The sequence below is a fragment of the Oreochromis niloticus genome, linkage group LG17 (assembly GCF_001858045.2).
Source record: "Oreochromis niloticus isolate F11D_XX linkage group LG17, O_niloticus_UMD_NMBU, whole genome shotgun sequence".
In the NCBI taxonomy this organism is placed as follows: Eukaryota; Metazoa; Chordata; class Actinopteri; order Cichliformes; family Cichlidae; genus Oreochromis; species Oreochromis niloticus.
The window spans coordinates 14,951,026-14,978,580 of record NC_031981.2 but is presented as its reverse complement, the minus strand read 5'-3'; the positions used below and the strand labels follow the sequence as shown (position 1 = coordinate 14,978,580).

Below are 27,555 nucleotides of genomic sequence, written 5' to 3'. Positions count from 1 at the left end.
AACAGACAACTTAACAACAAACATATCTGAAGGTGTATCTTTAGACAGTTTGTTACTAGCAGCCTGTCACGGAAACACATCATTTTTTTTTTCATCAAGAGGATGATTTCCCAAAGGAGTAGTAAGTGAAAACTAGGCATATTTTGGCATGATGTGTAGTGTGTCCTTAAAAAACTTTTGAGAAAAGGGAAAAAAAATATCTGACACAGTAACTGAGAGATGCATCTGTTCCTTCAGCTCATCTATCTACTGTTTGTCAAAGCCTCATCAGAAATAGTCTGAATGGAGGGATGGCTGACAAAAAGTCATCACACAAGAACTGGAAAGAAAATAAATGGCAACGGGTCTGAATTTTAAATTTTTGGTTCAAAGTGTATTAGTATGTACAGAAAAAGGTACAACAGTGAGTGTGAGCAGCCAACCATTAAACATGGTGGAGGCTCTGTGATGGTTTGGGGGTCTGGATTTCAGCCAGTGGTACTGGAAGTCTTGTGAAAATTAATGGAATTATGAATGGAGAAAAGTGCCATCAGATTTTGATTCACTATGCAATGCTATACCTGGATAGAAAAACACAATAAAATGCCAACAGTCATGGAGTGGCCGAGAAAACTTTCAAAAAGGACTCCATGAACATTTTAATTTCTTTTTCAAAAGTTTCCACTCCTGTACCAGCACCAGTTTGGAGGCTTTGTTTGACTGGAAAAATTGCTCACCTGAGGATTTAGTAGGCAGATTGAGCTCAATTTTTTGTTGAGCCTCTGGTGTGTAACCCTGTGGACTATTCCACTGAAAACTGCAATTTAGTCTCTGGTTAGTAGCTGGATACCAAGTATCATCACAAGTAATCACTGATGCTCATTTCAAAGATTTGGACAGCCTGACACAGAAGTTAAGGTTCACTTTCAATTTAAAGTTCACAGTGAAATTACATGAAACACTCATGCAAGTGGATATGAGTAGTTCCAAGAGTGATGTAAGTGTTGTAAAAGCACTGAAACATTTGCAGTACTTCACAAACAGACAACATTAAAAGTTGCCAAAGATTTAGATCATACCTGGACATGGAAACTTAAAAGGAAAAGATTTTCAAACAGGCCTTGCACACCAAATCTCAAATATAAGTGCAAAGAGACTTGCCTTTTTTAATCTCGATAAAACACTTTCCAGTATAAGTGACAAGCAAGATTCATGTGGAACAGTAGACTCAAAGACACCCATAGGACACTGCAGAGGGTCATTTAAAAACTATTAAACTAAAGAGGGGCCTCCTACTGAGCAGAAATACTGTTTTCCTACCAAGCAATCACAAGTTCCATTCACAACCAGAGTTTAGTGATCCCACCAGCTTTATTTTATCGCTCTGTCTGATTTATAGGCCACTCAAGGTAAAGCGAGAGATGCAGAGATTTTTTAGCCATGGGGGCCATGCAAGCTGTATCCTGACCAAAGGGGATATACGGCAGATCTGCTTTCATATCTTGGTAATTATCAAGAACAATGCAGGAATAGGGTAATCTCTCTTTTCCAGTATTAATTTATTTTAAATACGCTAGTTCAGCAAAGCATACATTCACATAATATTTAAATTCATGTACATTTCTTTCATAGGATGGCAAACTATTCCATGTCTCTCTTCTCAGAGGTCTGATGCATTACCTGACAGTTAAGAGTAGTTTCCATGTGCTCTCCCTCTAGAAGTCCCTGATACAGTTAATATTACAGTGTTTGCAATTAAAATGATACTTGGCAAATGAGTTCTTTACAGCTTTACAAAATCACAGTATCCCTCCCAGTTATCACAGGAGGTATAATAATTCAAAATAACGCAAAAATTTCCAAAAAAGTGCGAGTCTATATCAAAACGTTTGATGTAGCAGCTTCAATGCACTGTGCTCATACAACAAACAGTAAAATGAATGATTCATTCATCCAAGGTTTGTTTTGCTTTTCCTCCTCACACAAAAGAAGGCAATTAAACACACAAAAAAGATGATCACACCTGCAATCAGCAGGACTTGCTGTACTATCTCCAACATATCAATGCGGGAGATAAGTTCCCTCTTAAACATGTCAGCGGTTTTATCATCCAGCGTTGCCGTCTGGTTACACAAAGGACACAGAATATGAAAAAACGACTTATTAAAAACAAAGTGAGCAAACAGGCTTCGCACATATTTTTTTACTTTTTACTTACCTCATTCAGCCAAGCAAGAGGTAATAACGTGTAATCTTTCACTTTGTTTAGCACCCTGCAGGACAAAGAGTTAATTAATTCATATTCACTGCTCTTAAAATGTCTTTCTTCGGCTAGTTGTAAAGATTAGGAAATTTGCTTTCTTTCACTTTCTTATATAAATATAAGAATATAAGAATATAAATAGCTCTTTCATGTAATTTCTCTAAAGCTACAGTTAGCCATAGTTAGCTTATGGCAAGAGATGCATTGAGACAAATAAAAAGCACCTAAATAACTATATTTAATTATTGCTTGGTTGAAACAGTAGCAAAATGCCTCTAACTGTCTAAAAACATTTAATTTTGCTATTTTCGTAACGCCATAAGTCAAATTAACTCCAAAATGGTTAATGCTATGTATTAGCAAACTGGTGTTGTTAGCTAAGGCACGTGTAAAGAAAATAGCCGATAGTTTTCTAAATTATTCATGCTTGAGCTTAACTTAAATAATAGCCTAACACTTGCCAGGATCCCACAGTTATCCCATTTTTGCTTAGTCCAAGTCATTTTCTCCTGATTCAGTAGCTCTATTTTTTTTGTTTAGTTAGACTGCTTAGTCCTGGGTTCTTTACACTGTTGGTAACTCAAGCCACCACCTGTAGCCTTTTGGACATTTTTCATAATTCTTTAACTGGCATACAAGATTGCAAAAACACACCTCCATACTGAAAAAAGTCATGTAAGAGTTACAAATTGCTTTGGAAGTGCATGATTGTGTTCTGTCTGTCTGCATCCTTCTACAGAATTTTCGTTGAAACTACACAAACAGCAAATTTTCACCTCTTAATTCCTTTAAAAAGGTGAACGATAACTTACGTAATGTCTTTTGCTGGTCCATACATCATATTGGCTTGAATTCTCTTGGCAAAATTCAGGGTAAAACCAGTAATCTAGTGGAAATATACAATAAATAAAAGTTAGCATCTACAAACTCCTGTTGTTCCTAAAATGTAAAAAAAAACATAAAATAAAATAACATTGGTTCATACAGGTTCCACATCCAGGAAAGTTTTATGGTGCTCTTCATCTGGGTGTAGGCCCAACACAACCTCCCGTAGATATTCACTGCCTTGAAGGAAGTGGGGCAAAGAGATGAAGACTGGTCTACCTGTTAAGATGACAAACACAGAATTAAAAGCTGCTGGGCGGACTGATAAATCCTTATAATTTTAGGATGCATGAATTTCCAATGGAGTCATGATATGCTGTATGCTAACTGACCGTCTGAACAGGAACTGATGTCCAGTGCTCCAGCCAAGGTGCAGTTTTTGGTGGTTTCATAATTTCTGCAGAAACATTTATTGTCTGGGTTGTCCACAGGAGAGGCTAGAGTGGATGGTAGGAGGCTGTAGCGGTAGACCTCAATACCTTTAAGATTCATAGTTGCCTCATAGCTAGCTGACACAGACCTGAAGGCAAACAGATAAGAAGTCAATTCAGGTTCATCTTTGGCTCCACAGGGCAACTTTATTCACACAGGAGTATATAAGAAAGCTCTGACCCCTAGTGGTTACTGATAGGATAAAGTCCAAAGGTTACAGTAAAGCTCCAACACTTGCCTTTCCATGAAATATCAAGAGATCTTGATATCAGGCATGATCAAATTAAATTTTACCTACAAATGAAATTATTTATCACCTGCAGATGTCTGATGAGAAGAAATAGAGGGGTACATCCTTATCCACAAATGGAGCAAAGGAAGAACCATCTAAGGAAAAAAAATCAGGGAAAAATCTGTTCATAAAGGTAATTCATCTGCATCAGGAGCTGTAGATATATGTTCCATGTAATTGAACACATGTTACTTTATCCTACGTACCTGTCCCGTTGATCATGTCACAATATGTATCATTCCAAAAGCTTAATTTCCTGTGGGACAAGATTGAATTTGTCAGAAACACTGACAATTGACAATTGGATTTAACAGCATAAATAAATAAATAAGTGTAGTGAAAATACATGTAACATCTAATTATCCATTAAACTAATTTTGATCAAAGATACGGACTTCAAATGCAGTATCTTTAGTCATAATTGTACTCACGTCTCTCCTCTCCATCTGTCAATTATAGACACTTTTGAAATGTCATCCTTTCCAGTGAAAATATTGTAGGGGCCATCACTGGTACCATTATACTATGGAAAACATATTTCATTCAAATTTGTTAAATAATTGACTTTTATGCTGCATTTGCCATTTGGTACAAGTGTTTACTTACAGGTGAAAATAGGCCGATGGTGTCTTTCAATATTGGGTCATTGTAACCCCACAACAGCTCCTTAACTGTACGGTGTTGGAATAGGGAGGAATTTGTGCTATTTATGACCATGTCTAGCAAGATATGTGATGCTGGAGGAAGCAATGAATAGGCCCCCTGAAAGAAAATCCAAAACACAAACCCTTACATTTAGAAAATATTATCATCAATGAAGGTATCACGAAAAAGCAATATGGTTCCATATGTACATATATTAAATGTGCAAACAAGAGCAGCTGTTGTCTCAGGAGATAAGGCAGAAAATAATCCTCTTTTATGAGAGTGATTCTTCTTAATTACTTCCAAGCAGTACATGCAAGCTCACACTCATTGTTAAAGCTTTATCAAAGTTTCGAGAGAACGCTCATAAACTGCTCATAAAGAAAAATTGCCATTGACTTGCCACTTGTCTATATATTCCGCCCTCAAACACAGTAAGAGATTTGTGTGTGTGTGTGTGTGTGTGTGTGTGTGTGTGTGTGTAACTATAAAGGTGAATATCAGACTGAGTTTAGACAATAAATTAAGAAGAGCTTAAACAACATTATAAAGGAAAGTGGATCAAAAATCTCCCAACACAGCGTGACAGACTGATAAAGTCATACAGAAAACAATTAGTTAAAGATAGTGATGATAAAGGTGATACTAGATAATACTGAGGTGTCTATAATTTTTCACAAAAGAGAATTCTTGAGAACTTCTTTTTTTACGCCTGTATAAAAGGAAGTACCACTAATCTCCTAAAGCTATTCTAAGAAGCATTTCAAAACCTTTTTTCAGAGTGTGTGTGAATACGCAAACATGCTGCATTTTTTGCAAACTTCCAGGGCAACTTGTCAGTAAAGCCGCCTATTCATTAAAAGCGTTGAAGTTGTTAGAGTAAGTTGTTGAAGCAGACAGAGGGATTAGCTTCCCATGTTAGCATTTTTGGCTATACCATATACTATCTGCTAGTAAACATCTTACTAACAAACCCAAGTATATTGGGTTATATATGTATAATGTTAAAATTAAGATTAGCCTAGATTTGCTATTTTAGTGTAGCTAAATGCATTTCAAATTCAGTTCAACTTCCTTGCTAATCAAAGCCCCATTCATCTAGCAAGTTATATTCTATTTTTCATCTATTCTCTTCCATTTATCCAATAGTCAAGAGGCAAGGAACACCTTAGATAGGTTGCCAGCCTATCACAGGGCTAACAGAGAGACAACAACCATCGTGCTAACCACTGCACCACCATGCTGCCCTCAATATTCAGATACCAATTTGTGCACTTGTTCCAGACCTGGAGATCAGCACCCTGTTCCAGCAGGTTTGTTCAACAAACTCTCAGTCTACCCTTAGCTCTGAGTTGGTTAACTCTGATTTAGGAAACTCAGCTTTTTGGGTTCCAGAACAGCTGGTTAGTTAGTTTCAATCAACTGTAAGTATGCTGAATGAGAAAAAGCTCTTATAAGTGCAATTCCGATACCAGGATTCACCATGGCAGGAGGTAAACAGAGTGCACAGTCTGCATTTTTGTCCTGTGGACTGAAGAATGTAAACGTGGATCTGTACAGCACAAAGGAAAAGAGGAATTGTAACTTTCAGCATCATCAACTTGGTCATTTTTAACCCAACTTAAATTTCCCCTAAGAGATTAAAAGGCTTAAATCCTGTCAAATTTTACCTTCCAGTTTTAAATATAATGAAAAGGCTATAAACAGAAAGGGCATAAAGAGCTGTTGGTGACCATATGAAACCACCCATTGTGAGGGAAAAATGTGTATTCCCTGACTGGTTGGCAGATGGTTGCTGGCATTCGCTGTGAAACTAAAGATCTCGGCAAACAGGCCTAGAGATCGATCAGTGATCCCACAGTAACAGCTGTTCTCTAGAGCCCCTTTTCCATTAGTACCTACTCGGATCACTCGCCACGGTTTGCCACGGTTTTCAGGGTTTTCAATTTAATCATAGTACCTGGGATAAGGTACTTAAATGAGTACAGGTGATTTCTAGAGGTTGGTGAGAGTCGTAAACATGAAATTGATCACAAATAGGTATATGGTACTGGACCAGAAATCACCCAGAAACTGGTTTGGTCCTAGCAAAAGTGAAGGTGAATGGGTGCAGTGGTCATCCGTAATACAGTAAATGTTTCAGTCTAGTGTATAGCTGATGTGCTGTCCATAAAGTCACTGTGTTAACAAAAAGTTGTGGGCTATAGATGTAGTAGTGAATCTTTGATGTCCATGTCTAAATATAACAAGCAACCACCTAACATCTAACTGGTTAGGTTTACAGCAGCTGGACCAGAATTTAAGCTCTCTTTCTGGAACAGAAAGCTCAGGATTTCCATTATGTCGAAGTTAGAAAGTTCAGAGTTTGCAATAAATCTGCTTCCTTGAACACACCCCAGATTGCTCAGTAGTATCACAAAAAAAATTTAATTAATTAATTAATTAGTTCATGAAATAGGAACAAAAAATACACAATTTCTGCAATACATTGATGAGCCCTTTCTTTCATCCTTGCTTTCATTCATGATTTAAATGAACCATCCTGGAAGACAGAGTGTAACCCTTCTTTCGTTATAAACAAAATGATACGGAGGGTCATAAGACAAAAAAGGTTTTGAATCTAAAATTAATGTTTGAAAAGCAAGCCAGCACAACTTGCCTTGGCATTTGCTCGTACTGGCATTAGAAAAGAAAAAACAAGGGTATGGTAACTGTTAAAAGCAGAGCTGACACAAGTTGGGAATCACTATGCACAGCCGCTGACACTTACGGCCACTGCCAGGTTGAGCGTGGTGACTGTGTCTTCCTCTGGTCCCACTGACATGGATGGTTCGAAGATGGCACCCATGGGCAGCACGAAGGAGGCAGTATTATTGGGGTTGAATGTGACGTTCGCTTTGGGAAGATATCTTGTCCTTAATGAGGAGAGGGTCATGAATGCATGTGATGTGCCATGAGATAAATGTGAGAAAGGACTAAAACAATATTACTATACCGAATGACTTTGAAATTAAAATGATATGCAGGCGGTAAACAAATCCAACTTACTTATATGTGTAAGGTCCTTTTTCCTGTACCTCTGGAAATGCACCTTCCTGCACGACCTGCTGTGGATTTTTCACGTCAAAGAGCCAGAACTGCCTGTAAACTGCGATCTCTGAAGATGCCCAGTTGTCATAAGCTGTCGTTCCAGGCTCAATGACGGCTTCCTAAAACCCCACAGACACACACACACAGTCTATTTTTAACATGCCTCAAGACTGCCAGCAGGCCAGCAGCTCCCCTGATACATGAAAAAGGAGGATGCTCTGTTATTTTAAAAGATCGTTCAGATTTAGACCGTCTCTACAATGTCTAAAAAAAATCACACATGCTTTTGACAGACGAAAACAAGAAGGCACGCTTGGCTTTCTGCACGGCTTCTTGTTTAGTGCTTGGAGCAGCTTTCCACAACATACGCCTCTTCCCTCTCATTTCACCTGATTCACCTTGATCTCCACATACACACACACACACACACACATACACATACTCACACTCTCTATCACTCCCTGTCCTGATTCCAAGGGTGAAACATGAGCACCATACCTTCTTGACTGTCCTCTCAATGATCATGTCCCCCACTGGGATAAGGATGCCTCCCAGGATGGCTATCACCGCCCCAAACACAGATCCGGCTAAAAGCCCGCACTTAATGCTAAAGCAGCCCATGGTGGTGTGTGTTGCCTTCCTTCCAACCGTACGTCCGTCTGGCTGCCTGGCTGCTTGTTCTCCTTCTGTCTCTGTGTTTGTGGTGTGTGCTAGTATGTGCAGCTCGCCTGTGTATCAGGAACAGCAGCAGCAGCACAGGCAGGCGGTACTATCAGAGGAGTTGACAGAACAGCAAAGGCCAGGTAAAGGCACACACATATCTTGCAGGTGCCAGATAAATTAAGTTATATAATGACAAGACAGGATTATGGTTCAGCTGATAGGAGTTTCAACCTGGTATGAGTAAGCACTTTCTGGCAAGGTGATAACAGTTTGGCTGAGGAGAAAGGTTGAAACAGGACATGGGGTGCAAGTATAATGTGAGCAGGTTGTTATTGTACATGATTTTGTTAGATTTTATTTTATTCTTATTGCAAATTTTATAATAAAACCACTGACAAAGATGTACAAAGAGTATATAATAGCAGTCATTTCTTCCTTATTTTATCCATATATATATCTAGTCATCTCTAGCCTGTTTTACTACTTCTACAGTCCTGGGGAAGACCACACAAGCTCAGAAAGAAGAAACACATAAATCATTAAGAATATTCCCATTATCGCAGTGCATTTATAATGCCTTATCTATATTTGTGGCTGAAAATGAATTGCACGTTATCTCACCAAGATATTTCCCCCATGCTTATCATGAGTCTTTATTGAAATAATTTTTTATTGTCATTATTTGTTTCCAGCTTGCTCAGCAACAATATAATATTGATTACAATCATGCAAGGTGGCAAATCATTTAAAGGTTGTTGTCATCTTTTGTGTTGCTTTAATTGCATAGTCTGGCATGGTGAACAGCACTAAAATTGTTCACATTTGTTTTAGCCAATAGATTAATAGATGGGTCTTTCTGGCTATACAGGACTACGTGCTAAAAAAGACTGCATGTCTATTGTGCTATTTCAATTTTATAAGGGGTGAGAAAGAAAATTAGTGTGGATTTGTTTTGACATTCATTCCTTATGGGCCTTATTCCAAACCACTGAATACTACACTTCCCATAATGCAACTGCCTTTAGACCCTCCCTGGGAAGCACACAGATTCTAAAAATGCTTTCTGCTATGAAGGTGACGCTTCAAGCCGAAACCATAACAGCCCCTATGACATCACCCTGACATGATGAGGTGTAATTTTCTCCGATTAGAGAAAGCTCCTCCAGTGTAACAATAGTCATTATAGTACTGCTTTCTACAGGGTGTATTTTACGCAATGTGACAAGCAAATTACTCCTTAGGTGTAAATCTATTGGAGTGCCTCTTTTAAACGTTCTGAATTCGTGCAGCTTGGTGCTGTGCAGAAAAATAAACACTCAGGATTTCCACCACATGCACTCTGAAGTTACGTGTTATTGCCACTAGAGGGCAGCACCACCTTTCCCTCGTTACTCGCTGCACGTTCAGCACAGTGGGCCTGCTTACACAATAATTCCATTACATATCTTTGCCAAAGGCCTGTCTCTGTCTGCTTAAACAAACACAGTTGTCAAACAGTATGAATCTCACCTGACTGACTTCATTGTTTATTGCAAGTGTGACTCCAGGATTTCACTTTGAATGGGCGCACACTACACCTACAGGCTTTTTCTTTTCTTTTACTTTAATGTCTTTAGTTATTTCTAATTTGAAACATGTAATTTTAATCATAAAATGCCTAAAACTAAGGAAAGAAAAAGCTTACTAGCAAACTGTTTGGATGCACACAAAATTGGTCTGTATTTCCTAAAAATGTACACCTTGGCTTTATTGATTTAAAAGCCATGTAGTGCTCCTACAGGGTTTTGAGTCTTGTGAGGACTAGCACAACAAAACAATAAGCAATGTTTAAAAAGAAGGACATTAAATATATTCTGTAAGAGTGGCTTACTTCATCTCTCCCAAGAGTCTAGTATGTTTTTCTATCACCTTCTTCAATTAAAAAGAAGAGACTTTCAAAACAAAATGTAACTTTTGTAGCACTATGGTACTGCTGTTAAATACTTTATTGTTAATTCTGTTCTAGCTCCTTGACTTATGTTTGGTCACCCTGCACGTACAAGCAAATTTGTTTGTTTTGTTTTTTTTAATCTGGAACAGTCACACATTTTAAAAGTCCATCCATTATCCATCATCTTCTTCAGGACAGTTCAGGACTGGGTGTGTCTGTTGGGAGGGGTTATGAGGCGGGGTACACCAGTGTTAATTAACAATGCTTTTTCTTTTCTTTTTTTTCATTTGGCTGGTTAGAGACACATTACATTGACTTGTTGCACCATCCCGTGGTACAAACTGGTAATGCTTTACAGTAAATGTGGTCAAAGTTGTAGTTTCTTCATATTTTGATGATAGTTTTAAGTAGTTTTGGAACATTTTCAGCTATTTTAAGCACAGAAAGTTACAAGATTTGTTAAAGGAAGAAACAAAATAGATGTGCTTATGGCTACAAGTAAAACCCGGGAAAGTATTTTATAACTTCTTCTTTTTTTTTTTTTAAAGCTGAGGTATACATCTTCACTATGTCTAGTCATTATGTTTTTGAAGAATATGAATGCACCACAGCCATACAGTATTTTATAGGTTAAATTTTTTTTTTAAAGTATTTTTCTTTCAAATTCTCACAAAAGTGGATCATCTGCCTCCATCCAGTCTTCTGTCCTCTTTCATTGCATCTATATAACTTTGTTTTCTTGTATAAATGATATCAGCTTTTAGTAGTACTAGTGGTAGTACTGCTTAGGGTGTACAACCTAAAATCTACTAACAAACTGTATGGATGCAGGAGAGGAGCTGCATGACAATTCTCCAGCTAACACAGGACTAAAATAGAAAGGTCAACGTTGTATATTTGCATGTACTCGTAAAAAGTCAAATTTGTAAATGAAAGTTGTACAAAAAGGCAACGAAATAACGTTTGCTCCGCAGGAATGTGTACACAAAAGTGCAGCGCTTACTTTGAATGCTCACACTTTGTGTGACAGGCTAAATTATTTAAGCCACAAACAATGGTTGTGAGCGGCTGTGAATGGGTGGGGGATGGGACTGCTATGGTAAGAGGTAAGAGTTCCCATGGGAGCAATACATGCTTGTAATGTAGCCTAACCAGTTGCAATAAGTCTAAGCAGATGTGGTGAAATATTGAACTAAAGTGAAATATTGCATAGTACTGTAAACATGTCACGGTTACTTTAAAAATTTTATTTATCACATATGGTGAAATAAAAATGTTGTATACTGTAAATCAAAATAATAGTTTTAAGTTAGAAAAAAATATAATTATTTGGGCAAGCAGTTGTAAGCTATGGGTGTGCTATGGGAATGCGTTTCAATTGATCACATTTCCGGTTGACGGTGATTGCCTTCAAAATAAAAGTATCATACGAATCGCTTGATATTTATTCTTGCTAAAAGAAAATAAATAATGAAATGATTAAAAGAAAGAAACTCTTTTAAAATATATAATGATTGATTTTCGATGCATGAAATATGTAAAAGTATAGCATAAAGCTTATTTTAAGGCATTTTGTATGCAGTTTGAAGGTGTTTCTTTTATTGTGGAAAATTAAGCCGGAAGTGTTGATTCCGTTGCTGCTTTCGGAACACAGTGCAGCGCTCACTACCTACAACTGCACACACAGTACTAAGCGCTGCAACGAATGGAGGCGAACGGGTGGGAGAGACATCAGCAAGGAATTGTTTCGCTGTCGATATAGCTTTCCCTCGGATTTCGACCTGAGGACATTTCAGTCGTGTGAAGAAAACCTGAGTTGTTGTTGTTTCTTTTTTTTTTTTTTAAGAAAAGTCGAATCGCTTTCCCTTTCCCCCTGAAGAGCTGGATTGACAGTCATTTAAAAAAAAAGGGCGTGTGTACGGGGTGAAGGCAGCATTAACCAATTAATGTGGGTATATATGTTATTTTAGACATTCTTTTACACCAGCTGGGTCTAAAGGACACAGTCGAGGATGGGATGCACACTGAGTACCGAGGACAAGGCGGCGGTGGAGCGCAGTAAAATGATCGACAGAAATCTGCGGGACGACGGGGAGAAGGCAGCCAGGGAGGTCAAGCTTCTCCTGCTCGGTAAGGAAGATTGGGGTGGAGGGGGGCGGTGAACGAACTTCGCTGTGTGTTCGCCCGCAGAACTGCTAGTTCAAAGGATACGGTTGGGAACACACCCTGCTGTGAAACCCACGTTAACCACGCTGGTTAATGGTCAGTGTTGGGGTTGTGTTAGATTACATTAGTTGTGAAGTGTTGCTGAGTTTCCGCATCGCTAGCTTACACCCCTCCTTGCTAGCTACAGTTAACCGTCCACTCTTCTCACTTTTAACACAACCTGTCCTTTTAAAAGGAAAAACGACACTATTGTGGCCGAAATACCAATGATATTATGTCAGTTTGCGTTTATTTGGCTTTTTAGGGGGCTAGTTTTGTAGTTTGGTTACACATGCATGGCAGATTTTTCTTTCTTTCTTTTGCCAGCTGTTGGCGTTACATCCATTCAGCCCGTCTCCGTGGAGAATTTATTGACTAAATCCTTTCAACAATGGCACATTTCCTCTCGTCTGGTCCGGTTCAGTGCAGTGAAAATAGGCCTTTGGCTCATTAGGGGCCCAGGCCTGAGTCAGAGTGACTGAAAACTGGTTTTGACTTAATTCATTTCAGGACGTTATAGGTTAAATTCCTATTGTTTCCTATTTTATAACAGTGTTTCCTTGTTCTCATCTGAAGACGTAAGCAGGCCTGTTGCATGCAATAGGCACACAGCTTGTGCAACAAATGCAGAAAATTACAGTAATCAAGAGGCCAGAATAAAGGCTGATTCAGTTAGGAGAAGCCACATAAACATTAGCAAAACTCATTTAAACAAAGCTGTAACCGATCAGCTTACAACCAAAGTTGTATGAAGTTAGATGCTGATGTAGATATAGTGGCCTCATGCCACTTCTTTGCAGTGATCATTTTTGATTGATCTTCATTTGTGTACCCGAATCCACCTAGTATCTGCTGTTGCTGTGTTAAATTGACACTGACCTCAGAGATGTAATTTAAATGGCACAGCACACCCACTGATAACTATTACACTTCATAATTATAATTTGTTGCGTTTATTACATGTGTTTTGTCATTTCCTAGCTCCATCTGACAACCCTGCGTGTACCATTATGTGATCCGTTTCCATTTAGTAGCTAGACGTGTGTGTAGATTAAAAGTGTCGCTGAGATGTGGGGAAGCACTGTTTTGCCTGTAAACAAAGACCACAGGTGAAAAACTTTTCCATCAACCCTTTTTAGATGGCTCACTTTGGGAAGTGTTGACATGCACACACGTGGTATGTGGGTTAGCAGGACACAAAGTCTGAGGGAAATGCCAGTAGCAGGCAAATACCTAACAGAAGGCACATAATAGGAGCTGTTGGCAGCTTTTGCACAATTCAGAAGCTCATTTTCTGCCATTACTTCTAATTTTCAAATGAAAAGAACTCTTTTTTTTTTTTCTAACTTGATGGGACACAATTGGCTTTTAGTAAGGTATGGTTTTGTTTGTACAAGCTGGTGCATATTTTCCCATTACAGATCGGTTGCATTCCTTTTGTGTTTGGAGGCCAGATGGGGCTTGCTGAGTAAAAGCAAGCAAGTTAGGTCAAGTTTTTGCTATGTCGCTGTAGGGAAGAATATTAGTTTTTTTTTTTTTTTTTTTTTTTTTTTTAATATGTATCAGACACAAAAACATGTGGCACTGCTTTAGCACTTCTCATTTTCTGATAGAATAGGTCGTGTGGCGCCACTCGTGGCTGCTTTGGCTCCATCGCCTGTCATCTGTGTTTGATCCATTCAGTGTGGTAGCCAGGTAACCCGCTCGGGTTCCTGCCTGAAGTGACACACACACACACACACACACACACACACACACACACACACACACACACACACACACACACACGAGGTTGAGATGCCAGGAGAAAAGAAAAAGAGGACCTGTAAGACGAGAACAGTGCTAATGACGAGAGCATTAAAAATGAAAAAAGCTGCGGTGCGGTGAAGCACGGGGACCCGAGTTGGGCTCTTGAGTTGTTTACCTTGCAGAAAAACAGTCTCTTAGTAGACTTTAGGCTGGTGATTTGCAAGCCACTCATGAGTATACTTTTCTCTAAACACACCCTGTCAACAGTGCATTCAGGGATGCTGTTGTATACCTCTGGATGCACTTGAAGAACATTAAATCTTTTGTGCAGCTTGTGGTGGTGACCTCAGCCCGGTGTCGAGATATTTGTATACAACAGGTGGCCACAGTTTGGCCACAATTTGGTGTGATGACCACCTGGTTTTCAAGCGCTGTCCTAAATGTTAATTACAGGCTCATGGTCTCTCCCTGTCAGCAGCAAAGAATAATCGCCTTGACGTTAAAAAAAAAAAACGAAGCAAAACTCAATTTGCATGAAAAAAATGATTTGAATCTTTGTAGGGCTTCGCGCACACCGTCAAGTCCAAACCAGCCGGCAGGCTCAGGTGTCTCTCGCCGAGCGAGGAAATGTGATCTTTTCTGCGAAACATATTTTTCATTTAGCTCTAGTCTTAATATGGCTCTCATTTTATTTCCATCATCTCCAGGACCCAATTATCCTACTATTCATATCTACATGCTAAAATAGATTACAATCTCCTCAGCCTAATTACTCGTTCTATAGCTGTCGCGCAACTGTGGGAAGATTTTATTAATAAACCTCGGGCTTTTTCTGACTCATGTCATCGGTCTCTTTCATTTTTTTCCCCATATTTTTGTTCTTTTACTAATTATAAAACCAGCTTTGCACGATGGCTCAAAGATGGCCCCCATCTCACAATAAACAGCGATGACAAAGTAGTTAAATAACTCTTTTATTGCTGTAAGCACATTAGACACCGAATGGGTCAGTCTGTGCCAGCGTGCGTGTGGTAAGCAATCTTTTAGTTGTCGATTTTTCTTTTTTGGCAGATCAATCTCTGTGATTTACCATGGTCATTTCCCGCGGTGGGTAGCACCTCTCCGAGGCTCCTGGAATCCTTCACGAGTGACTCATACTTAAATCCCCGAGAGAGCGAGAAGGAGGGGAGGGGGAAAAAAAGAGGAATTGGATAGTGAGTGAGAGGAACAATAAATCATAAAGAGAAAATGACTGGAGACTTGGAGAATGTAAAAGAGGAAGAAGCATGCGTGCAGCTGAATAAGAGTGGAAAACTAAAAGAGGGAAGGGTTCCGTGGTGTTGGGCTCATGCTGCTAATGTGGCATCACTAATGTGTTTAGCACATTGTGCCAAACTTCATAAGCCCTCCTTGAGCCCCTGAACTGCTTAAACCCCCTGACCCACACAGATTTATCTTCATGCCATCGATCCGAGCCCAAAGCCAGCATGAATGAAGAGAATTTTTACTTCACTTTTAACTGCAATTTTGGTTTGCATGTATCGCGTTACTCATTCTCCACAACATTTATCAGCGACATATGGTTAATCTATAAATGAGACAGCCCAGGCATGGGAGCCATTTTAATCACATTCTTATAAAATATCCCTCCCTGTCTTCCTACTTGAGGAAAGGACCAACTAGGGTCCAGGAGGGAAGATGTGTTTGCGGTTAGTAGATAGAAACGGCTCTGTTCTCAGTGGAAGAAGTAGAGGGGGGGAAGAAAACCACAATTTTCACTGCAAGGGTTTGCTCGAATTTTCCTAAAATAGTTTGAACCACTAGAAACAGAAACCAGCTGCTCCAGTGGTTCTGACTCTAGCTGTTTTAGGGTGGGTGTATCAAAGCTGTGGGCGTGTAACATGACTCTGTATGAAGAGCGATAGGTCAGGCCCATGGTTCTAAAGTAACCCTTAAAGGTCTGTGTGTGTGAGAGAGGAGAGAGTGAGTCTGTTCGACTTTCTCTCCGTTCCTCAAATATTGAGACTTTGACGAAAGCCACACCCTGATTATGTCGCTGTTGAGACACCAGGGTCAAGTCACTTGTGTAAACACATGGCTTATGTTGCTTAGATGTCTTTTTTAACTTTCTTTTGTTTAATAATAAAGAAAGTTCTTCTCGTGATTTGCACTGAATTTAAGCAACAGTTCGCTCAAGAGTCACTGATAATTTGTCGTCTTAAATATGAAGGAATCCCTCTAAAAGCGTACTGAAATATGTTCATTCTTAATCCCGAATTGCTGATTTAATTAACTGATTCTTCGCAGGTCTGAACTATTTTGTGCTTAGAGCAACCTTTCTGTAGGAAAGTACTCCCAGCGACATATCTGCGGCATTGTCAAAATGGGTCTCGGGCAGGCCGAGGGGTGCAACTGTGCCAGCTCACCAGCAAGCCATGCCCAGTCAAGCAGCGCATGCACCGTCTGTGCGCAAGTCCTGCAGGGCTTCACACAGCCGAGTGTTTTGGCCTCGGAGCACGGGGGAGCTGCCACTGCACCGTCAACCCCCTCAGGGGCGCTCCGGCACCCGAGTGGTGACACGTAATTAAAATAATGTGTCCTCAGGTGAATTTCATCCAATTATACTGAAGGTGAAGTGCCAGTGCTCTGCCAGCATGCAGCTGTTACTGAGGGAAAGTTTGCAGGAATTCAGTCACAAGCTGTGTATACTGCAGTAAGCATATATATAGTATTCATTTTGTTTTCAAGTTTTTATAAATAATGCTGTCTTACTGCATAAGGCAGGCTCGACAAGAAGTGGCACTAAAAAATGCAATATGTCCCTTTTTTCTTCTTCTTCTGCTTCTTCTTCTTCGTCGTCGTTTTGTTTTTGCAATCACAAGGAAAGTGGAACTAGATTAGGTGGGTGATTTATTATGCAAGAGCACACCATGTTGTCCCTGCTGACTCCATCACGAGGTAAGAGATAGTGGTAGATTTCATGATATGATTCCACTTCCTCTTATTCTGTTTCTAGGGCTGAGAGAGAAGCTGTGGGTGTTTACTTGGGGGAATGGCCACGCTTTAGTGGTTAGAAACACCTTCCCTACTGGCAGAGGAGTGTTACGTCAACAAGAAGTGGCCAATTGCTTCACTATAATATTGCTACTGTAATATGAGGACATTGATTGTGCATTAGTAGTTCTGATGTAGTTTATGGTAATACCCATTAGAGCACGCAAGTCTAATGAATGTGGTTTGTGAAGATATTGCATATGGGCTTTTATCGGTGAAAGAGAAATATCAGTAAAAGGGCACACCCACTGGACTGGTGTGGTAGAGGAAAGGGAGCAGAAGGATGTCTTATAGGTGGTGGACTTGCAGTTAAAACCCACATGTGACACGCACAGAGACACATGGTCTCTTCAGGTGACTGTGGCCTCACACCAGAAATGGCCCGGAAATAACGAGAGGAGTCATCATGACACTGTGAGGTTTTCGAGATCCACAAAAGCCATGCCGACGGTCGCATTCTCTTCATGAGCACCCCCTGCTCCACCACTAGTATTGTCTCATCAATCAAGGAAACTGACGTCAATCTGATTAGTGGTCAGCGCTGAGTGTCTTGCCATCCTGAAAAGGCGCCTCGCTGCTGTTGGGTTTGTTTTTTTTGTTTTTGTCGGGGGTTTTTTCCTTCTTTCTTTCAAGGAATCCACACTGCTGTCAATAATAATCCCTTATCATTAGTTGTGCGCCAGCAGCCTTCATACCAAGTGAACAAAATGCTGATAGAAATCCCAGACGAGCATTCAGCTTACAGAGCAACAGATTCAGTCCAATTTTTGGGGATTTAAGAATCAGGGTATTAGAGGCTGTAACTGCCCGGAGCTGAGAGAGAATCAGAAGTTAAAAGCGTCTTTAACCTAAACGCTAAAGTCATGCACAGACCTCAAAGCGCACTCATACAATCACAGTCTTGTTTAGGAGTTCTTCTTTGGTTGACGTGATCGTGTTCAGGTTGGATTTTCATGGTTTCCCGTCATGCTGTTTGGTCACACTGAATCCTCGTGTAAAGGCATAGAATTTCGTGGGCTGGTTAATATAAGAGTTAGTTTTAGATTTATCTGTCAAAACAATTCAAGTAAAGTCCAATGTTGTATTTATTTATTTATTTATTTATATTTGTCTTTCCAGGTGCTGGCGAATCAGGGAAAAGCACAATTGTCAAGCAGATGAAGTGAGTACATTTCTCTCCTGCACTGAACGAGCAAAATAAACTTCATTCTCTCTTCTATTTTTTCTTCTTCCATTGGCTTCTCTGATGAGATGCACAACTGACACCACACTAGATTACACACTAGAAGAGTATTCATTTTCCTCAGCTAAACAGTGTCAAACACCTATCATAGTCTCTATGGGTGGTAATACGCCCTGCGAGTTGCAGTACAAACAGGTGTCATGCATAATGGTCATGAAAACAACCCAGCAGCATACATCAGTGCGTGCGTGCGAATGTCCTGCATATGAAGTACATTTTTGATAAATGTTTTTATGGCTGCATCATCAATCACCAGCCATCCACATCTCAGAAGCACAATATATTTGTAGAGGTTTTTTTTTTTACAGCACCTGTCCTACTGTAATATTGCTTTATTTGTTATTAACAAGCAAGAGATCATCATTCACAGTCTCCAGACAGATATCCATGTGATTTAAGGAAAGTGTTTACAATATGTTTAGTGTAGTGTTAATAGAGCTGAATTGTGTGTTTGTAGCAGGTCTAAAGAAATTCAGTTAAAAGACAAAATGAATAATTATATAGCCTAATAAGTAAAGCTAGAACAGTTCAAACAACTGGCTGAAGGCTTTTTAGTCACTTGATTAGTTAAATTAAAGGCTTCTAGGAGCAAGTCTTGCCACTGAAGCATTCTTTGTAATGCAACCAGGCAGTTATTTTGAAGCCAGTGTCAGTTTCAGTCAGTCCCAACGTGATCAGCGTCTCTGTCTCCCCCGACCTGCACTCTTTAACAAAGATCATGCTAACGATAGAGTCAGAATATAATATCTACACTATAATGAGTAGATGTGACCACCATCACGCAGTTAAGAATGTTATGAACCTTTTCGGTGCCTATACGTCAATGCTGTAATACCATTGCTTTGTATTTTTGTTCGAGGTTCTTTGAGTGATTGTCCATCATTTTGGACAGCTCCAATTTGTGAGGGTTTGGTGGCTTAATCTGCAAAACAAAACAAAAAAATTGCTTTAGGAAATGACGATTATCATTTTTAATGATTTCCTATTATTTTATAGACAAAATAATAATAAGAAAATGATATTTAAGAAAATAAAAGGCAGATTAATCTTTCTGCTTGTGGCTTACATCTGCACTACCATGCTTTTAAGCACTTCAAAAACGGACTAAAACACTGGAGCCACATGATTCCGGTGGGTGACACGTTTCAGGGAAAATGGGCACTTTAAGTTAACCGACATTTTAAAAGAGCTCACATGTTCAGGAGCAAAAGATGGACTCAGGGCTGAAAGCCAGCGATGGTGTAAGGAAGATGGAATTTGCCGAAAGACTGACTGACGCATTGTTGGTTTGGGGCTTTTCGTTGGCTTTGTAGACTGCCAGAAGTATGGCATAAAGCCTTTCCTTTTGAGCAGCAAAACCAAAGCGCTATTCAGATTTTTTTTTTTTTGTTGTTTTTGTTTTTGTTTTTGTGCGAAATAAACTGAAATAACTTCAAGATAATATTTTTACATAGCATGAATTAAGCTGATGCTTCTGTGTAGTAACCAACACTGAGTGCAACTATAAGAGGGTGAAAAAAGCTTCTTTTCCCTGGATAATCATAATTCCTGCAGCCAGAAATGAGGAGCAAAGAGATCAGGGCCACTGTGGCCAGACAGTATTTGTGCAGATGGGGATTTTTTTTTTTAAAAGTGGTACTAAATTTGAACTAAAGAGGAAGAATGATTAAAAAAAATGGTACATCATTCAGCAGGAAGAATTGGTTAGGCCCACTGCTAACCAGTAACCCCCCCCCTTTCCTTCTCTACAGGATCATCCATGAGGCAGGCTACTCAGAAGAGGAATGCAAGCAGTACAAGGCTGTAGTCTACAGCAACACTATCCAGTCCATAATCGCCATCATCAGAGCCATGGGGCGCCTCAAGATCGACTTCGGTGACCCAGCAAGAGCTGTGAGTGGAGAGAAGATTGTAATTTGGTCTGTTTAGAGTAAAAACCCAAAGTAAATTTGTGGCGTTGGGGAAACAAGCAGGTAGTTACATTAAGTACTCACTGTCAACAGCAACAATAGTCTCTGCTTACACGCCCTTCAACATAACATTATAAAAAATAGTAGGGTCATTTATTTTGGTCTTTTAATTTGTAGCTTTCCCTGCGATGTATTTAAAATGTGACTGGTGTTTTAGCTTGATAGCTCATGTGAATCATAATGGTGGTGTAATGACTTAGATGGCTGATTTATGATATTGACACCACCCCGACTCCTCTCTCAGGATGATGCACGGCAACTGTTTGTGCTGGCGGGCTCAGCAGAGGAAGGCTTCATGACAGCTGAGCTGGCCGGTGTCATCAAGCGACTCTGGAAGGACGGAGGTGTTCAAGCCTGCTTCAGCCGCTCCCGCGAATATCAGCTCAACGACTCGGCAGCATAGTGAGTCACATAAGCAACCACGTTAATAATCGCCGGGTTCACCACAGCCGTGAGTCATCCGCAGAAAAGACTGGCGATGACAAAGTCTTTCACGTCAGATGACCAGGAGCCCAAAATGAGCGCATTTCCACTGCAAACACAGAAGCCAGACACACGCTGCCCCAACCTTCAACCATGCTCAGAGAGCTACTTGTACGGCTGATGTGTCTGGACTTTTAATCTGTCAATATTTACTTTCCTCTACCGTGCCTGAAGAGCGATGGCTGCAAAGACTGTTTAATCTTTGACCTTCTCCTTCAGCACAGGAACATTTAGCACATACTTAAAGATTTTAAAAACTCAATAAAAAAAAGAATTACACAAAAATACATTTCTGTAGGTAAACATGTCTTTACTAGTTGGAACCTAGCATATATTGCCCCTGGCACACAAATTCTATCACAAGGCAGCTTTTTTTCCCTTTATTATTTTTGGGTGTTGGAAAGCCATCTGCCTAGTTTTGCTTCTATAGAGCAAACATCAGCAGTTATATTGCAGCAGTTGTCCATTTTCTAATTAGTTCTGCTTATCCTGCTGTCCAGGGGCTTTTCTGAATAGGAACAACCATCGCAAAGCCTTATGTATTTTCTTTTTTTTTCACTCCACATAATATCCTGCAGGACAAACAGCAGGCTTGTCTGCATGAAATGGAGCTTACTTTGCTTCTGCTAACAACTACAGGTTACTAATCCCCCCCCCTTCCTTTTAAATTATCACCAGTAACCTTGAGGTGTTAACTTAAAACATAATGCATCCGAAGTGTTTTTAGTTTGTCTAATATACTTAACGGTATTGCATATTTTAAAAGATTAAAAATATTTCTACTCTGTTTGCGAAATGTTCTATCTTCATACATGTGTTGCAGCACTACAGTCGGCAGAGAATGTTGTTTTGGTTTGCACTGATGGGCAAGAATTTTGTCGAGAAAGCAAAAACCTACTCGAAGTGATAAAGAATAAATTGAATTCCACCCTTCTATTTTCAGTACTCAGCTATTCCCATACAAGGTAATGAGAGTCTATCCCAGCAGGTACTTTATTTGACAAAATGTGGGACAGCACCCTGGACAGATGGCTGGTTTATTACAGGGCTAAGGCACAGAGACAATTGCACTCACACGTAGGGAGTTTCCAATTCAGCTGCAAGTTGTTAGGACTGTAGGAGGGATCAAAGCATACAGGAGGGAACCCCGCAACCAGCGAAAACAACGTACACTCCCCACTGAAACAGAGCAGGGCTTAGATTAAAACCAAGGTCCTGTTTGCTGTGAGGCAACAGCTCTAACCGCAAAACCACTGTTAAATTTAGACACAATGGCACGAAGGCAAATGCTCTATACTGTCACTAGCTTCCTGTTTTTTTTTGTTGTTGTTTTTTTAATGCATAATTGTTCTGTAAGAGTGTCATTTTGTCTCTACTGAAAAACTGAATTCAAATGTGTAAAAACAGGGCTGTATTGAAATGTGTACATAAAAGGAATAGCTTTAAGACCAGAATATAGAATCTAACCAGGTTTTTCACCTCCATGCACTGGGAGCAAAGACAGGTGACCTTGATCCATTTTCTCCAACCCTCCCCTCCTCATGTCCTTCTCTTTATGTCCTTCTCTCAGCTACTTGAACGATTTGGACAGGATATCCCAGGCCACCTACATCCCAACTCAGCAGGATGTCCTGAGGACCCGAGTCAAAACCACGGGCATTGTTGAGACACACTTCACATTTAAGGACCTGCACTTCAAGTGAGAATTTTGTTGTAACAACTGGCTCAGAGTGTTTTACAAGATGTCTTAATTAGTTTTCCTTCCTGTTACTGACTCATTCACTCCAAAAGAAATTCCCTTTATACATTTACAGCTGTAAGTTGTGACACAGTCTGCGAAGGTGTTGCGCACATCAGCGATGACTCAGTTGTCGCCCTCTGTTAACGTACATAGATAGGAAGTGATCGCAGGAGGTTTGGTGATGTCATGATACCAGAAATGTTTTTAGCCAATTCAGCGTCACATCGTTGTAATGAGCTCCATAAAAGCACACTTCACTTACAAAAGCCAAAGTAGACATTGCTTTATGTAATGTGGGAGTTTACAGGTTTTCTCAAGAACAAAGTATTTATTTAGTTTACGTATTCATCTGGTTGAATTTGCTTCCAATTTAATCTGAACACCAAGTATGATTTAATTTCCTTTCCAAAGCCCGCCTCCTGTTCCATCTTTAAAACTAAAGTATTTCCAGATGGGACTGGTGCAGTTTTATACACCAGTAGGAGCTATTACAGAAGCTAAATGAGGCCTTGAATGGTTCCCTTGGTATTTCTTATTGCACTACAGCTGTGTGTTTTTTGTACATTGGTACACAAAGGTGTCTCACGTAGTGTATGCTCAGATTGATTTTCATAAAAATGTGGAAAAAACTGTAGATATAAAGTGATGAGCCTTAATTCAAAATCATGGTCCTGTTCACAAATTGAAGTATGCCCAATTCAGAACCTACATTGCCCTCTAAAGTAAACACAGTAAAGTGCCTTCCTGATAGCCTGTATATGAAAGATGAATGTAGCCACCATCACATCTGGCTCAAGCTTGGCATTTTGGCTTTAGCAGGATTTTTGTTTTTGATTTGTTTTGTTTTGTCAGCCAGATGTGACCATAAGTGTACATCTGTGGAGTTAAATAACACTAGCCTCATGAAGCTAGCTTAGTTAGCAAGTTGAATGTGTAATTCACTGTAATATTGAATGAAAAGGAAACTTTGAAAAATAGGCTTTAAAAAATCTTTTAGTACAGCCAAAAGCTAGAAAAGGAAGACTCACATGTCACTCAGAGTGGCCATGAACCAAATGATGCACACCTTCAAGACCTATAAACTTTTAAATAGGTTGAGTTTCATCCCTTTAAGCCTTGTACAGTTGTCACATAAGGGTTTGAAAGGTGCAGGCACAATAACAGTATATTGGGCTGGAATGTAAGCATGTTTATTTATGCTTTAAATTTGGGCTGACGGGCAAAAATCAAGTCTGTAGGGACAGAAAAGATTTTAGCAGCCAGCTTCACGTGGCCTTTCAGGAAACTAGTATGAGTTTCCTGGCTTGGTTATTCTCAAGACCTCTTTGTGTTAATTTTTGTTGTATGCATCAGTTTTTTCTGTAGTAATGGTTTTTTTCCCCAAGTTCATTTTTCATTTATAACCACAAAGTCATTTGTTTTCTATATTTTTATCACTACTTCCCATAGTAGTGTTTTTTTTAAACCTGTGGTTTTCACAAGCGCTATCTCTAATGTAAGCAGTGATGCTGAGGAACATGCTCACACGATCCCACTCCTGTCTTCCACCCAGAATGTTTGATGTAGGAGGTCAGCGGTCTGAGAGGAAGAAGTGGATCCACTGCTTTGAGGGTGTGACGGCCATCATCTTCTGCGTGGCTCTCAGTGATTATGACTTGGTGCTGGCTGAGGATGAAGAGATGGTGAGTGGTTCAGCTGTGTGACTCATGGAACATGACATAATAGCAGGCACTCTATGTTCACACACAGCAGGAACTTTGTCTTTGTGTATTATAATCACGATGGTCATAGAAGTAGAAGCGAAGGATCGGTTCCGCTTGTGATGTCTTCGTGGATCACTGAGCGAAGTGCGGAGACCCAGCGTCACTTTCCTTTTTCTCCCCAGAACCGAATGCACGAGAGCATGAAGCTGTTTGACAGCATCTGCAACAACAAGTGGTTCACAGACACCTCCATTATCCTCTTCCTCAATAAGAAGGACCTGTTTGAAGAGAAAATCAAGAAGAGTCCTCTTACCATCTGCTACCCAGAATACGCTGGTGAGTCTGGCAGTAAAAAGCCTTTTTCATTGATTCAGATTGTGCTCGGCATACCCTCAGTTGGTGTTGTTATAAAACAAAGTCTTACGGCAGATTTTAAAACTGTATTTAGCAGGAAAGTAAACAAAGTTATAGCTAAGAGATAATCTGCCCACCACTCGATCTTTGAAGTTCAGTAATTAGGGCATCCTCTGCAAAGAAGTGCCACGTCTTAACCCAAATGTTGTTTTTGTGTAGCATCTATGTGCCAGACTACTTATTGGGCACCACCAGTAACCTTCTGAAATTATTGCTTCAACCCAGCATGTTCGTCTACATAAACCTGCAGAATTTTCTTTTTAATCTCTGCTTTTTATTCACAACAATTCAAATGCATCCTAATTAGTGGATTATAAAAGCATTATAGCCATTAGGGATGTCCTGATCATGATGTAGGCCCATACCAGCATTTAGCTTAACAATTTAGCCATTTCTTTCTTTCCTTTTTTTTTTTCTCGTACAAAGGAAGCACACTTAGCAGGATAAAGCCCAGCCATGCTATTCATTTCCTAGCGCCGTACAAAAATTACGCTTTCCATGTCCCTTCCTTACATGGTAACTTCCTGGGCTACTTCACTTCCACCTCCTTGTCTTTCTCAGGCTCCAACACGTACGAGGAAGCAGCTGCCTACATCCAGTGTCAGTTTGAGGACCTGAACAAGAGGAAGGACACCAAGGAGATTTACACCCACTTCACCTGCGCCACAGATACCAAGAACGTGCAGTTTGTCTTTGACGCTGTTACTGACGTCATTATCAAGAACAACCTGAAAGACTGTGGACTCTTCTGAAGATGACGAAATGAAGATGACAACCTTTTTTTTTGTATTGGTAAGTAAGCCCTCACATGTGGCGGACATGTGTGTCATGGATGGGGGCACATATAAGGAATACAACTGCTTATGTGCTCACCAGGATGGACTGGGAGTTGAGTAAACCACTGGAGCCTTATTTGAATATCTACGTCTTTCCGTGATGATTAAAGACTTACTTTTATATAAATATATATGTGTGTGTATTTTTGTTTCCAGAATATAAGTATTCGGAGCATAAAAGAGTAAAATAATCCATCATTTAATCAATGATGTGTGCAAGTTTGTGCCTTCTTATTTTCAAAGGCTTGAATTCATTTTCTGCTTAATTTAGATGCATGTGAAACGATAGCGGCAAGGTCGAGGTCTGCAAAACCTCTCCTTAAACCACCACCCCTCCTCCATCTACTCGTCTTTCATGTTTCTTTATTTCTCCCCTTGTGTCCTCAGGCAGTGGAGCCAGCTTATTGTGCATCTTTAGTGGGGAAGATGAGAAGAATCGGGAGAATCAGTCACGGACCAGTGCTGTACTATATGCCACTTTTAACAGCTTTATTTATGTTTTTCGTCTCGGAACCTTTGGAACTAGCGTTACATTTGTGTAGGATGTTTGTATCATTGTAAAGGCGTCACTGCAAAATTCTTTTTATCTTTTAATCTTTTTTGTTTTTTCCGTTTTTGAGAAAGATCTTTTTTTTTTCTTTTTTTGCTGTTCCTTCTGCCACTGTCTCTGGAAAAGGAAACTTCACTGTTGATGGAAATGCTTCTTTTCTCCCTTCCCCGCAACCAAAAGGGAAGAAAAGGGGTGCAACCTTTGAGTCCAGTTTGTTGGTACTTGTGCCTTCGCATGCCTTTTACTGCGGTCGTAGTACAAATGCTTGTTCTTTTGCCTGCTGAATTGTTCTAGTCATTAAGAGGTAAACTGTTTTCATATGTTAGTGTCTCTGCTATCTTCTGTGTGCACACCACTGAGCTTTCAGGAGGATTTCCCTCTAGTTTATAAGGTACATGGGTCTCCATTGTGACCAACATGTAGCCTCCACAGTCCCCTAACCCCCACCCACCCTGACAATGGAAGGCCTCGTCAGCCAATCACACAGTACAATACTGCGATCTATATTGTTACATTTACCCCACAAATATGGGGTCCTGGTTTTTAAACTATCTGTAAAATATCCATTCTTCCCAACCATTCAGAAAATGGTTAGCTGAGGCACTGAGCTTATAATATGCTTAAGTGTTTTAAGTACAAAGACCAGAGTAGGCACATTTTACTGTATATTTTAATGTATTTGGGGGGGAAAGCTATGGAGAATTTGATGTTGAGAAGAGAAACTAAACCTCAGAATAGATTATGAAGGTGAGGATGAGGTCTGAAATGTTTTAAAATTCAGACGCTGTTCTTGGATCCTGCCTGATGATGATTTTTGAGAGTAGAGACACTGCTTGAGGATCCTGGAAACTGTGATGGTCAAGGAAGCCTGGTCTGTTATCATAGATCAGCAATACTTTGGCAAGAGAGTGATGTAAAATGTGATCCTGGATCTGTTCATATAAAGAAACTGCCACAACTGTCAGTGTATGTGTATGTTCTCCATGGAAGGAGAATCTTTGTAGACTCATCTCCCTTATTTTGCTAATAAAAACCATTTACAAACCATGTGGCTGCTGTATCGTATATAATGTCTTTCTTTGACATCTGTGGGCATTTTTTTTCCTGATGAGTAAAGTTTACAGGGTTACCAAAATGATAAAATGTCCCTTAGCAATTTGCACCTCAACCACACGCTTGGCCGGATGTTGACCGCTCTTCTTGGCAGAATTGGTGGAGTTCATTTAAATTGATCGTTTCTTGCCACAGACCTGTTTTTTCAGTAGAGTTGAGGTTGGGTCTTCAGGAAGGTCATTTGAGATGCTTCATCTTCAGATGCTTCCCATTCCAAAAAGAGTTTAGATGTGTGTTTGGGATCATTGTCTTGTTTGAACACCCAGTTGTGTGAGGTTTCAACCATCTAGTTGTTGATTTTAGGTAAAGTTGAAG

At 39.9% G+C, this 27,555-nt stretch overlaps 2 protein-coding genes across 2 annotated transcripts; one reads left to right on the top strand and one right to left on the bottom strand.

Moving 5' to 3' along the window:
• Window positions 1-1,516: 1,516 nt before the first annotated feature.
• On the bottom strand, window positions 1,517-8,389 carry cd36 (CD36 molecule (CD36 blood group)). Its single transcript, XM_003452029.5, has 12 exons — window positions 8,085-8,389; window positions 7,545-7,705; window positions 7,267-7,411; window positions 4,458-4,613; window positions 4,283-4,374; window positions 4,058-4,107; window positions 3,877-3,946; window positions 3,460-3,647; window positions 3,228-3,346; window positions 3,055-3,128; window positions 2,198-2,252; window positions 1,517-2,102 (listed from the first exon to the last, which is right to left on the bottom strand). The coding sequence occupies exons 1-12, from the start codon at window positions 8,205-8,207 to the stop codon at window positions 1,929-1,931; spliced, it is 1,407 nt and encodes a 468-aa protein (XP_003452077.1). The 5' UTR covers window positions 8,208-8,389; the 3' UTR covers window positions 1,517-1,928.
• A 3,452-nt stretch (window positions 8,390-11,841) lies between these two features.
• Window positions 11,842-27,174, top strand: gnai1 (guanine nucleotide binding protein (G protein), alpha inhibiting activity polypeptide 1). Its single transcript, XM_003452058.5, has 9 exons — window positions 11,842-12,309; window positions 18,307-18,349; window positions 20,182-20,323; window positions 20,645-20,802; window positions 22,454-22,582; window positions 24,177-24,306; window positions 24,510-24,663; window positions 25,303-25,533; window positions 25,965-27,174. Exons 1-8 carry the CDS (start codon window positions 12,192-12,194, stop codon window positions 25,491-25,493), a joined length of 1,065 nt encoding a protein of 354 aa, XP_003452106.1. The 5' UTR covers window positions 11,842-12,191; the 3' UTR covers window positions 25,494-25,533; window positions 25,965-27,174.
• The last annotated feature ends 381 nt before the right edge of the window (window positions 27,175-27,555 follow it).

Coding starts and splice junctions, on each gene's coding strand:
- cd36 (XM_003452029.5), bottom strand. CDS start 8,207: ATGGGCTGCTTTAGCATTAAGTGCGGGCTTTTAGCCGGATCTGTGTTT. Junction 4,614..7,266: donor CGCTCAACCTGGCAGTGGCC/GTAAGTGTCAGC, acceptor ATTTTCTTTCAG/GGGGCCTATTCATTGCTTCC. Junction 2,253..3,054: donor GGACCAGCAAAAGACATTAC/GTAAGTTATCGT, acceptor TTTGTCCTGCAG/GGTGCTAAACAAAGTGAAAG.
- gnai1 (XM_003452058.5), top strand. CDS start 12,192: ATGGGATGCACACTGAGTACCGAGGACAAGGCGGCGGTGGAGCGCAGT. Junction 20,324..20,644: donor TCGGTGACCCAGCAAGAGCT/GTGAGTGGAGAG, acceptor CTCCTCTCTCAG/GATGATGCACGGCAACTGTT. Junction 24,664..25,302: donor CTGCTACCCAGAATACGCTG/GTGAGTCTGGCA, acceptor TGTCTTTCTCAG/GCTCCAACACGTACGAGGAA.